This window comes from Amblyomma americanum, chromosome 11 (assembly GCF_052857255.1).
Source record: "Amblyomma americanum isolate KBUSLIRL-KWMA chromosome 11, ASM5285725v1, whole genome shotgun sequence".
In the NCBI taxonomy this organism is placed as follows: domain Eukaryota; kingdom Metazoa; phylum Arthropoda; class Arachnida; order Ixodida; family Ixodidae; genus Amblyomma; species Amblyomma americanum.
Genome location: NC_135507.1, coordinates 23,481,252 through 23,494,811, shown reverse-complemented (window position 1 = coordinate 23,494,811; position 13,560 = coordinate 23,481,252). Strand labels below are relative to the sequence as shown.

At 50.0% G+C, this 13,560-nt stretch overlaps 2 protein-coding genes across 2 annotated transcripts in view; one reads left to right on the top strand and one right to left on the bottom strand.

The window, feature by feature from the left end:
- Positions 1–13,560, bottom strand: part of LOC144110587 (uncharacterized) — a 159,214-nt gene that overhangs the window by 67,162 nt on the left and 78,492 nt on the right. The gene's annotated exons all lie outside the window — the stretch shown is intronic.
- The window catches only part of LOC144110586 (uncharacterized), a 50,739-nt gene continuing 47,364 nt past the window's right edge, over positions 10,186–13,560 (top strand). Inside the window, exon 1 of the mRNA XM_077643603.1 lies at positions 10,186–10,785. Coding sequence (XP_077499729.1) covers positions 10,602–10,785 — 184 coding nt within the window. The 5' untranslated portion in view covers positions 10,186–10,601. The remainder of the gene's footprint in view (positions 10,786–13,560) is intronic.

The following is a 13,560-nucleotide window of genomic DNA, read 5'->3' as shown; positions in this document are numbered from 1 at the left end:
TCATCTCCAGTCGGGATCAATGGACAATACATCCCACAAACCGCCACTGTGCCAGTAGTGTAAATTGCTGTACTGTGCCTAAACGTTGGCGACATGCGTTTTACGAACAAACTCTTAGGGGTCTTCGGTGTGCGCTGTTGTGAACGAAAATCTTAAATGGTCAAAGTGGTCGACGGAACTATTCCTATGTGAAACCAGTTGATACCATACGGGATCAAATGGGAAGTTTAACGAGTTAGAACCATGCAGTTGAGGAATTTTCATGTGATATGTATACATTATAACGTTCTTAGTTCAGTTATGTGTGATGTACGTACAACCTATAGGATTTCGTTTCTTGCCTACTTTGACATAGCGATGAATAAAATGCGTTTACTCAGTGAATACTGTCGGCGCTTTTTTTCATGGTTTCTTTGCGAAACCATTTAGTGCACGCGTTTTTTTTTTCATTCCTGAAAAAGTAGGGCAGTGATGTAACGATAAAAGTTCAGCATGAAATATTGGCCAAGCGTAAATTCAGTGCAATTTATATGTAATGAAAAATGGCGAAATTGTAGTTACGTACAGAGATAAGAAAGGTAATAGGTTGATTAGATAAATACAAAGAAAAAGTCTGCAGAGACACTTCAGACTGCTTAAGTGTGAGAAGGAGTAAGAACGCCGGCCCACTTTGTGAACGCGGTCGCACCGCGCTGCCGCGTGATGTAACCCGATGGCATGCAGAGTTGGTCACACTGCACCACCACTACTGGCGCAGTGGCGCAGCGATTAGGCGGTGCGCCACTGCCTTGGGATGGCAAGTGCTTCCACCGGTGGAATTTGTGCGATCCAGGCTGCTTATCCCGAGCAACATCACGCGATCAATCATTAATTTAACCGCCACCAGCCAGGCTGCATGTGGACGTCGAGCATGACGGTATACCTGCCGCCATTCACTTCAAAACGGCACCCGCAATTCACTAAAAAACGGTAATCACGGAGTCCTTTTCAATATAGGCGTCACAAGTTTGAGTCGAGTGGCGGGAATATATCGAATGCAATTTTCTCGGCATTAAATTGGAGTTTTGCTTCCGGGCAACCATCAGCATAGCCATAAAGAGCACAAAATATACTTTCACTGAGAACAAAAATTAGAGATCTGCTCAAGGTCCCATTAAAAACGAAAGGTGTTGGTAAAGGACTAGGACCCGCGTGGTTGTCACCCATCGCATCGTCGTTGCTATAAGAGATTGTGGGGCTGTACGTACGCTAACCTCGCACGGCAGTGTATAGATCACCTATGTGTGCATCCTGTTCCTTTTTACGATAATGACAAGAATAAGGAACTTCTTGAAGTAAAATATTACCACCAAAGATGCCGCAAATTCCCGCGCTGTAGTAATAAGATACATCTTTTAAAATAAACTGCAGTTGGTAATGAGTAATGGGCCATGGTCCGCGGGGCGCCCTGCATCACTCCGCGGACCAAGCACAACAGTAAACGAAACCAGGTTTTAAATGTTTGACTACATCAAGAAAGCCAGCGGTATAAAAATTCTCGAGCTCGTAATTTCGTCTTGTGATTAGCTTCTCGTTTATGTAGCAAGAAAATTTTTAAAGGAATTCTGTTTGGCCGTCCTGAGTCTAGAGTTCAGTTGCATCCGACCGTAGCTGGTCGTTTTAATCCTAATAACTGTGTTAACTGATGAATGAGGCGGTTTAGCGGCGAGCCAGTGCAGAACTGAGCATATTCCAGCGGGTGCCGGACTAAAAATTTTACACCCGTGAGAGTGTAAATATGCTTGTCCCAGGGCAAGCACACAATGGGTGACTCGAGCAGTCCCCCTTTAGAATGCTCGTAAAGACACGTCGTAAGAGTGTCTTTTCAGCAAAGGAGCGAAAGCTTAAAGGTGCACAAAAGAGGAATCTGAACTCGTCTTTTTACCGCGGGAACTCTATCTGCACGTTCCGAGCATTCTAAAAAACTTCAAATTATTATCCTGCGCGGCCGATTGCCCTAATTAAATCGGATTAAACGTTCCGGCTCCCGCCTTTTTTTTTTAAACTGAACGCGGCAGGTAGGCGGAGTCACCCAACGCGTGGAGAGCCTTTCAGCCAGTCCAGTGGCGGCTTCGCTTTCGCTTTTATTTTGTTTTTTAGGTTTCTGAGAATAAACAGTTTCAGTCGGAGGCAATATAGCCGCAAATTAGGCCCACGGAAATAAAAATGCACGTGGACTCTTTGATTTACGTATCACTCCGCCGATGGCGGAGCGGCAAGCCGCGCGGCGGGACTGGCTGACGCGTTGGTTGACTCCTCCTACCTACCGCGCTGAGTTAAAAAAAAAACAGCGGGAGCCGGGACATTTAATCTGATTTAATTAGGGCAATCGGCCGCACAGGACAATAGTTCGAAGTTTCTAAGAATGCCCGGAACGTGTATATCGAGTTTCCGCGGTAAAAAGACGAGTTCAGATTCCTCTTTAGTGCACCTTTAAAGTTGCAGGGACGCAGCTATATAAAGGTGAAACAGTCGTTGAGGCTTAGCGCCCGCTGCTGTTCTCGAGGCGGCTGAAGTGAGTGTTTTAATATTAAAGTGGGAAATTCTGTTCATTCGCTGACATCAGACAATGTTTTTTATTCTTTTGCTTCCTTAAAAGAACTGCAACAGCTACACTCATCAGCAGCAGCAGGTTTTGTGTAATGCCTTGGCCACCAGGGGCACTCGGTGTTGCTGCAACACTTTCACTGTCTTGAAATCTGGGCATAAATACCCGTACAGAAAGCAAAGCCAGTCGTATTCTTAAAAGATGTTTTCAAACATTGTTGGCTACATCTATTTTTTTCATTGCTTTTACTTTTCGACATTGGACGGCACTGCGATTGCAGGTTCTCGAAGGCCGCACCTTTGAGCTCCGAAGGTCTCAGACGGGCGCCTTCGCCTCCGAGACCCTTAGCGGCAAAGGCGCAACGTTTGTACCATGTAGCTGCACTCTTTACACCTTTGGATATAGGGACCTGATTCTCAAAGGCCTTTGCGGTGCCCGTGTGACAGGCGTATGACTCAACCCGTATGTGCCTTAGAAGCAGGCTTCAGGATAGGTGCCTTTCCAACACCCTTCTGGAACGGTGTGAGGGGATTGCGTGAGCTGTGGGGGAGGGGGCTTACAGGTCAATCTGCACACCTGCTACTGATAAGACAAAATGTTTTGTCGTAACCACTAATTTTTCTGTAGTGCTTTATATTTTTTACTCTACTATTTTTCGGCGGTACGTTTGGTTTTGGCGCTACAAGGTATAGCACACTATAACAGAAAAATCTGTTGCTACAAAAAATTAAGTTGTCGCTACAAGTTCGCACTCAAAAATACTGCGAAAAATCTTTTGACGACACAAATTTTCTGTTGTGTTGTAGAATGAAGTGACAATTCGATGGATGTGGCACACTCCCGCCTACTGGGACATGACCACTGGTGGCATTTTGTAGAGCCATAGGTACAGCACTGACAAGAGCACCCCTTCCTCGGCCTACGAACTCCCCTGTAGCCGAGGCCTGTACAGCAGTACATCTATAGCCAGATACAACTCAAGAACGAAGGGCTTTTCCCCGTCAAAGGACCCCTTTCCAGCCAATGGCGTCGGCCGATTCTCATGAGCCTACTAGCGTGACAATGCAGAGAGTGGCGCCACAATGGAGAGAGCTAGGTCTGTCCCTGACTATGGAGGCAGGGATCTATCCCCATTGGCTGGAAGGGGGTCCTCTGACGGGGGAAAAGCAGCTGCGTACTTGAATTCAGATGAACGTGGCAGGTTTCCGTTGGACGTATATCATGGCGCCTCTTATCTACGGAGAAAAATCCCGCATACAGCTGCCGGCGTAATAAGGCCACCATTTCGTCTCTATGCCTGCACTCCCTGAACTAAGGCGGCACGCGGCAGGGCTTGACTCCTGTCGTACATTATAGCTGGGGTCCCCAGACTGTCACGCACGCCGTGTTACTTCACAACGTCGACACTTAACTGTCAACAGTGAACGCTTCGCTGCGCTCTGCACCTGCTTCAGGCATGCATGCTAACATGAAGGCAGCGAGGCTTCTTCACATAAGCCCCGTCCAGACTGCAGGACGAGGCGCACTCCATGCATTGCACGCCGGACTTGAACGTCGACGTGAGGACTGCGGTTGGTGCTGATCAATTATATGAGGATTAAAAAACATAACGACAAGAAGACGGCCGGATCAAAGTTCTTGTTTGCGCATCTGCCTTTTTTTTTTGTCGCAGCCCTCGTAGCCTAAGTCGCTTTTGGACGTTAAACCCCGTTAAACTAACTAAACTAAACTTTTTGTCGCACGTTTTGTCCCCTTGCAGAGCAAGGAACGTTCTTCCTATTCCTTCCCCTGATTCGGGATGACTCAATCATTCGGGAGTCTCAAGAGCTGGATGGCGACGCTGTCCCCGGCGCTTTCCGTAAATATAGGGAGGCAAAAAAGCACTTTTGTCTGAAACGTTCAGTATGAGAGTTGTTGAGGCTGCTCTGAATGCGGGGCGAACGATCCTTTTCGCGAGCACGAGAAAGAAAGAGCCCTTTCACAAACCCAGAAAATCTTATCTTGGAGATGGAATGTGCAACGATGTTCGGCACCTATCAAAACAGATTGGACATGGTTTTAAAAATGGGAAAGTTGCTCACACTTCATCGTCCACTTCGGGCCTCAGCCTTTATGCGGGGCATGTGGAAGGTGACTATTGCCAGGTGGCAGGAGGCATGTGTATACACGACACAACGCCGGAAGATTTTCTTCACGGTGGGGCCTCCGATGCGAGCGCATTATAAAACTGAATATATTAATGCGGGCATAAAAATTAATTTAAAAAATGATGCCGCCACCGTCTGGAAGACGTTGAAGTCACGAGCGTTAGCTGTTTGGTTTACTAGTATTGATATGACGTCATAATCACCTAGTTTAACTTCTGCCCGCCACACTGGATTTGACGTCATCACTGGCCCCCGAATTTAGCCGCCATCTTGTATTATGACATCATAGTCCCGTAGCGGCCTAAGTCAGCCGGCATCTTGGAATAATTAATGACGCCATCAATTAATTGCCATTATTGGCCCACATCTTGGATTTATAAGTGACGTCGCCAATCGATCACCAATTGGACATAACAGTGATGTCACCAATCGACCACCAATTCGATATACTAATGACGCCATCAATAAGTCACAAATTGGGATGCTATATCGATTTACTACGGGGCCGCCATCTTGAATTCCTCGGACTTGAAAATTTCACGCCGAAGGGAGGTGGCAGCAGACCCCAAGAAATCGAGAAACGTGATTAGTAAGAGCTAACGCTCTTAAAAATCACTCGGCGTGCCGAAAGCGAAACAATAAGAGATGAGCACTCGCAAACACGAAAAAAAAAAAGGACGGACAAAACCGCGTGCGGTTAGGAATTCGTGGAAGGCTTGCCGCTGTCGCCCTTGAAAGCGAAGCTATATATGTCTCTCGCATCTCAAGCTTCACGGTGTTCTGAACTAAGCAGCGTGCGCGGATACACCCGTTACCCCCTATACGCTGCGAGCTCTCCCGGAGCAGATAAAGAAACGGGCGAGTCTTACCTAGAAGTGTACAGCGGTGTCTCAAGAGCAGCGATCCGTGCGCGTATTTATGCATGCGCAGCTTTCGTCGCCTCCGCGAGGCCTGAATATTCCATCGCTTACAAATTCACACGTCGCCGCGAAGTCAAACACGGCGCGCGACCTGCCCGTGGCTTACGTGGTCCGTTTTTGATTGCTTCGAGGGCGTCAGTGAGTGCACTGACCTTTCACTCAATTCTACAGTGTTCTCGTCCATTCGTATGCACCACACATGCCTGGAATATGAGCGTTGGCACATTATGTACGTTCACCTGGCTGAGTGAAGGGGTCCTTTAAGTGCCTTAATGAATTAAGTGCCTTGAATTCTTCCACCGTGCTGCGGGCTCCAGCTTTCAGGCTTGAGAATGGTTTTAAGGCGAAAGCCGCGAATGGCTCATGCTCGCGTCCGTCCGTCCTTTAAGCTCTTCAACTCGTTAAGAAAAAATATCTTTGCGCACGATGGGATTGGAACCACCATCCTTCGTTCCGAAGTCGAGCGTGCTAACGACTACGCTACTTCCTGCCAACGCATGTGTAGTTCTCCTTGTCTAGGACGCTGAAGAGTGTTTGGGGAAAGGCGTCGAATCAGACGGATGCCTCCCTAACGCCTTCCAATGTCTCCAGCATTTAAGACTCACAAACAATTGTGTACTTAATTAACATCTTAACCACACGTCAGTGACACAAGCAGCAACACCGCGCTAAAGGCTTTCGCCTCACCGCACTTTAGGTCAACAAAGTGCCCGCCTGAATTCTGGGGGTTCAGTAGCCAACTATATAGTCAGATACAGGTCAAGAAAAAAGCTGTTTTCCGCGTCTAACTTACCCGTCCGCTGCCCCGAGCAACTGGGGTATGCTCGGGTAGTAACTAAGGTTGCTAGGCAACTGCACAAGATCGTACGTAGGGTGACAAGATAATTGATCGGTGTTGGTGACCATATGAGTGGTTTCGCACTCAAAGAAAAGAACCTATTTTGACACGAGGCTAATAATATAACGTAGATCCAGGATAATCATTATGTTGTTGGTGGTGTTGGAGGAATAAGATGAGGAGGAACAAACTTTATTCAAGTGACGATAGCGCTGGAGCTCTTGTAGTACCCCGGGAGGTTGCCAAGAGGTCCAGGAGCCTTTTGGCTGCAGCTTCTCGCTTGGCCCCGTAGGTCAGCCTCAAGGGACGGACGGATGGACGGACGGGCCGAAAATAGATGTTAAGGATAGTGTTGAAACTATTCGCAATATTTTTTCATTTATTTCTGATGATTAATTCAAAGAGCAGAGTTGATTTTGCCGGCTCTCAGCCTTACAGCAGAACTGGGAAGGCAGATAGGTTACAGTTACGAGTCATTCCAAAACACAGCAGAAGTGATCCTTCTCTTATCACCAACGCCGGGGCATCCACGTGCCTTCCAAAGTGGGCGACGCTTGTAAATGGATCGCGGCATTCCGAAATCCTTTCCGGCGACTCCAGTAATGCAGACACCGCCGGCTACGTATACTGTACAATAGTGTCCTTTAAACCTTTCCGGAGGTCGTGCCACCAGCACTACAAGAAGAAGATACACACACACACACACACACACACACACACACACACACACACACACACACACACACACACACACACACACACACACACACACACACACACACACACACACACACACACACACACACACACACACACACACACACACACACGCACGCACGCACGCACGCACATGTCATCTATTGTTCGAAGGAGAAGACGCGTACACAGCATCGTCTAGGGGAAAGTGTACAAAAACAATGGATAATTAGCGGAAATCCCTCGGCTCACGTATGATGAGTAGGCGCACAATGCATGCCCGCCCCCGAATGAGTCATGTTTCCTTTAGTATAGTGTTAGGTATGCTGTCTGCGCGCCTGTTCTTGATGTGCTTCCAGATCGTTCGCAAGCACTCCTTTTGACAGCAGCTGCCAATAACGCCGAGGTCCCCAGATGTCAGCCGTAGAGTAAGGCGACGGCCTTTTCCAGTAATAAAAGTAAACCGCCTTCCTTGCTGGTCGGCTTGTGTTTTGCTTATCTACCTATACAAGGAAAAGAGGAGGAGAACGCGTGCCTCCAAAGTTCGATCTTCGAAGTCGGGACAATCTTTTCCTTTTTCCTCGACTAAACTCTCGGCTTCCCTGAAGCTGCGCGGCTTACTTTCGCAGTCGGCTCCGTGTCACTGGTTTGCACGTAGAAAGTCTCGCCGTAGCTTGGGGCATTTTCCTCGGCGTTTCACTTGACTTCAGAGTTCGCCATGCCTGCTACAGTTCTGACCTGGTCGCGTTGCTCCATTTGCTATCTTTTGCTCACGTGTTTAGCGTTCGTATACACTCCGTACAGTTTGCTGTTGGTACCAACCCATGCAAGCTGGGCCAATGGTAAACTGACATCACGCACACGCGTTCTACGACTGACGGAGGGTTCTCGAGAACCCGGGTATACCCTGGAGCACCCTGGAAGCGAGGTCAAAGGTCAAATCGGGCGTACAAGTCCTCCGAATGGCCTATAGAGAGGAAAACGAACGCAAGAATGGGCAAGGTTCGCGAAAGACGAGCAGTGCCTCTGAACGAACAATTCTCTTTGCCGACAGACCTCAGTAAAATGCACTTTCTGGTATCTGTGCAATGAAAATTAAACACGCAAATCGCCGTTATGCTGACAGTTTGCGACTGGTGCACTGATACGCGGGATCTTATCCGTAAAGTACGTACGTCAGTTTCGCACAGGTGCTCAGCTCTCCACCATTTTGTTTATCGGCTACAGTTTTGCCTCGCACAGTACACGGGCGTTTTGCCTCGCACCTGATACTCAAGTCTACACATCATCAGTTGCACGCTCCGTATACGGTAAGAAATACAGTCGAACCTCGTTATAACGAAACGGTTTATTATGAAATAATGGATATAACGAAGGAATAACGGTTCCCCTTGGAAGCCCTGTCAACACGGGCTATAACGAAACTACGGCTATAACGAAGTAATTGCCGGGCTCCCTCCCTTTCGTTATAAGGAGGTTCAACTGTCTTTCTTACCGTATACAGAGCGTGCAACTGATGATGTGTAGACTTGAGTAGCAGGTGCGAGGCAAAACGCCCGTGTACTGTGCGAGGCAAACGCCCGTGTACGGTGCGACGTCAGTGCACATTAAAGAATCCCAGGTGGTCTAAATCAATCCGGAGCCTTCCACTCCGGCATTCCTCGTAAATGTGCAGTTTCGCGACGTGAATCCCCATTAATTCACCGTGAACCGTGCGCGATTGAACTGTGACCCATTAAGAAGTTGCTCTGTCTACGTCTGACACCCACGCTGGACCCCAGAACGGAAGGGTGCATTCCAGTTCTCAGCCCCGATTCCAGTTTTTCTGCTGGATGCTCCACTGCATGTCTCCCCCGCGGCTATAAATAGAGTTCTTTTTGCGTTCCCGAACACCTCGTTTGAAGACCATACATGTGGACATAACAGGTTTCGCAGTGGCTCTGAGAGCGGTCTCAAGTCGCCTCAGAAGAGAGTCCCAGAGCTGTCACTTCCTCTGTTCGTCCTGAAGGAACGCTCTTGCAAAGGTTATAGGTGCGGTTTCATCAAGGTGCTGTGAGCATGGAGATCTTCGCAAGGCTCAATGAAACAAGGATTGGAATCCAGTATTTGTATCTAAGAGGCGCAGGGCACTCGGGCTGGGCTCCTCGAGGACAAAACGAAACCACAGAAAGAGTCTCGCCGGATGCCTGCATCGCTTGCTCCTCGGCCGTCCCAGCAGATACAATCTGCAAGCACAAGATGCTTCGGCAAGGTCCTTGTGACCAACACACTTCCCGGAAAGCTTACCGGAGATCGTCCACGCGTCGTTAGTCATTGCCCAGAGAGCCGATCGACTTATCGCCGCGGGCCATCCATCGCCCAGATACGCGGTGCGCTTGCCTGTCCGTTATAATAGCGGGTAGGAAGGACTGGTTCCAAAGGTCACGAGAGGTGGCAAGCGCCCTTCTTCGCTGATCCCGCGCGCGGTGTCGGTCGTGTACCCCCAGGCGTAGTACGCACACGCGGGGCGACCTTTCTCGAATGTAACGTCGTCGCCTGAGGCCAGGCCCGACTGTGGCATTCTTCCTCCACTCTTTTCGTTTACCCACTCGGGACGGACGGCCGACCGGCGCGGTTTCTCTTCGCATTTTCACCCTTTTCACTGAACGCGCGCGCTGTCTTGTCCTTCCGGCGCCGTCGACAGGCAGCTCGACCACGCAGCTCAGCCAGGCTGACGCAGGCGCTCCGCTTCGCTCCCCACCCCCCGCCCGCCCGCCCGCTCGCCATCCCAGGAATGCAGCCCTCCACCGTAGAGGACAGGTTCTCGCGGCGGCTTCGCTTCTATTTGGTGTTTTGTTGCCGCCGCCGTCGCCTCCTCCTCCTCTAGTCGTCATCGCTCGCAAGAAAGCTCACCTGCAGCCGCCGCTGAAGGTGAGGAGGAGGCCGCACTTTCCGGGCTACCCCTTGCCTCCTCCTCTGGAGTGGTCCGCGAGGAGCGAAACGCCGGCCAAGTCGACCAGTCTCGCGAGAGCGAGGTGGTGGTTCGCAGGTGTACCCCCTCCCCTCCTCGCCGTCTCCTCTCCACGGCTTTCTTGCGTTCGCCGCAGGCTGCCGCCACGGCGACCGACCCAACGACGAAACGAAGCCGACCGACTCTGCGCCAACGGCAACGATTTGCTCGCGAAAGCTTGGCGGCGACATCTCTCCCCGTTTCTTCTAGTGTGTGTGTGCGTGTGTCTGTGTGCAAGGAACGGTGTCCACGCATCGCCGTCTGGTAGGGTCCTCCAGCGGTATCATGCCGACTGCGCGGTGCCGGGCGCCGCGGCTGTGACTTCGAGGACGTGTACCAGCAGCTGAGTGCGCCTGGCTGCTCCCGCTGTTGCTTCGAGGAGTGTGAAAAGACGCGGCTCGCCGGTGGGCTCGCGTCGGCCGCCATGCGTGGGCCAACGCGAGAGTGGCTCCTGCGGCGGTTCGTGGTAACGGCTGCCGTCTTCTGCGCTGCCGTTGTGGTCCGACCGTGTCTCGGGCACGTAGCCCTAACCTTTCCGCCGGCCAGGCGGTACGACCTGGACTTTCTCGACAATGGCCGAACCAAAGGGCCCTGCGGCATGCCCAAAAGTGAGTGTTGCTGCTCTGGATTGCCCGTCGATTGCTTTGCCGGCCGCCGTCGGTGCTACGCGGCGACCTGGGTGGCCGAAACTGTTCCAAACCTAGTTTGTTGATTCCGAGTCTAAGCGCGTGCGACTATGCAAATATCTCGTCTGTTGTCGTCCAAACAGTTTCTTGAGCGGTCAACTGTGCTGCTGGTTACGGAGCGGGTTCTGGACGAGTCTTTCGGTCTTTATATACCACTTTCTTAAACAGTAAACACTTATAAACATGGTCTATAGACAGTATATAGACTTATTATACACTCTATTGCCTTCCTATAAATGTTTCATTTTGTCTATTCATAGTCTATAGACTGTATAGACAAAACTACCAAAAGTGTATGGACATATATCTATAGATTGTCTAGATACTGTCCATAGGATTTGTATTGCCATTAGACTGTTCTCTAAGGTGTGCCTACAGAAAGTCAATAGACTTTATAGACAGAAGTCTACGGAAAGTCAACTGATCGGCTAAAGACCGGGCATAGCGAGCAGCTGAAGACAGGAAATAGCGAATGTTCTGGCTCCAAAGACAGCTCGAAGGAAGTGCGCCAGACTTTCGTTTCGAATGATAAGGAACAACTTTACCGCAATGCACATAGGGCCAATTAGTATGGACAGTGAAGAGGGAATCTCGCGAGTATGACGAAAATGGGGGAAAGAACAGCGCCGACGCATTCGAATCGCGCGTTGTACCATATACGCTCTTCAACTGTCCCGCTTGAACTGTCGGAGAGAAATGCGCTCCGCGTGGGGTCAAGCAACGCTCGGCAGACGAACGCCTTCGCGTGGGTGAGGTGATGAACGGCGCGCTTCCCGCCAGGGGTCCTCAGCGGGTCGTGGCGTCATCCGTCACCGCGGGACTTCACATGCCTCGCGGCGCACAGCTCTCCAGGCCGATATCGATTATGCAAACGATCCACCGCCGTTGTGTATCGAGAAGCGTGTCAGACCCGCTGTGTGACGTCAAGCGAGTCACGACTCGAGGCGCGTGAGCGGCGTGCTCTTACATAAGCGGTTTCAAAGCGAAACTGCGTTTGACTTCGGTGTTTCAAGATTTTTAGTTGTTATTCACAACTGCCTTCATCGCTCCGCCTTTGTCAGTAATGATATGCATCGAAGCTGTAGCGAGACATTCCAATACGACAAATACTTGATTTTCCATACTGACTCTCTCGGCTTACAGTGACGGAAGCGTACCACACAATCGCGCAGCGCTCAGGAGATACATCGCATACAATTTGCCAAGCTGAATGCAGTGTATAACACGAGCGCATAGCGCTTAGAGAACAAGAACTTGGCCGTACAGACGCTTTACGAAATACTCGTCAGAATTTATGACAGAACATGACGGAAACACGACTAGCACTCCAAACAGCTGTACAAACTTTATACGTTTCTGAGCTTCAGCTAGCACAGTTGTATTAAGCTTCATATGTCGCTTCCGTGTGCTGCATCTTATTTACCGGCTTATGTAATGCACAAACTTTAAGCAATTATGGTGAATTTCACGGCGCTTACAAAATTTTGCGTCAGAAGTCGTGAAGTAAACAAGTTCGTGGACTATTTAAACCGCGAATTCATCCGCAGACGCCATTTCTTTATGTGAATATCAATGCCTCGATGGTGAGAAGGCGAAGCTCAAGCATTCTAAACAGCACAGACACCATCATCACCAGCCAGGTCAAGTCCAATGCAGAACAAGGGTATTAAGAGGTATTCCTGTGACGCCACGGGCGCCATTTTGTTGCACAGCGCATAGTTGCAGCGTTGCAGGCCGGAGACCGTGGCTATAAGCCGATAAGACATGTCGCACTGCCTACCTTCCCTTGTTAGCCACTCGACTCCATCTCACAGGAACATCCGTTGTGTTATCTGCGCATTACACGTCTTGCCCCAGGTGCCCATCTGCTCTTTCAGCTGGGATCATCTCGCTTTTTTTTTTTCGATAATCCACAGAGCACTATTCCTCCATCTCAACGTTGCACGTATCATTTTCCTTTGCCGCCACTCTCCCGGCTTTTTCCTTACCTCCAAACTTTCCGCCCTTTCAGTGACAACTGGTAGAGCACGTCAGTTATACACTTTCCTCCTGACTGGAAATAGAAAGCAGCTGCTCATGGACTCGGGTTGCCTTCGAGACGAAGGATAAAACACCGCATCAGAAGCGAACAGTTCTTTGACAGCGCCAGTCCAGGTGCAGCGGTCTGCTGCAAGAGGACCGTAGTGGCGTTCTACGTACATGCCTACATGAGGAAAAGTACTCGGCTGCCATGGACACGAGCTGTCCAAGATGCAGCACTGCCGAATGACGCAGTCTGTCGCCTGACCGTAGAAAGCCCAGGGAAAAACGCCACCCCTGCCAACTCTACGAGGCTAACAGGCTCCCGCAAAGCGGGTCCCTCACATTGGGAATTAACGTTATGAACGAAGCAGCAGCTAGAACATTGTCCGTGTGCTCAGAACGTCTGTATACCTGATCAACCCGAGGTGATGTCGCCTGTGCCGTAAATCACCTCACTGCTTTCTTTTCCTATGGTTTCTGTATTTTTTTTTTGCCGATAGGGGATATTATCGAAGTTAGACCGCTAGAAAGAGCCTGGCTACAGATATCATCACCGTGCCTGTCCCCAAGTTATAACCGTCATCTTCAGAAGCATTCCTAACTGCGTCTGCTGCAGGGCAAAGACCTCTCCCATGTCCCTCCAAATAACCCTGTCCTGTGGTAGCTGCGGCATAC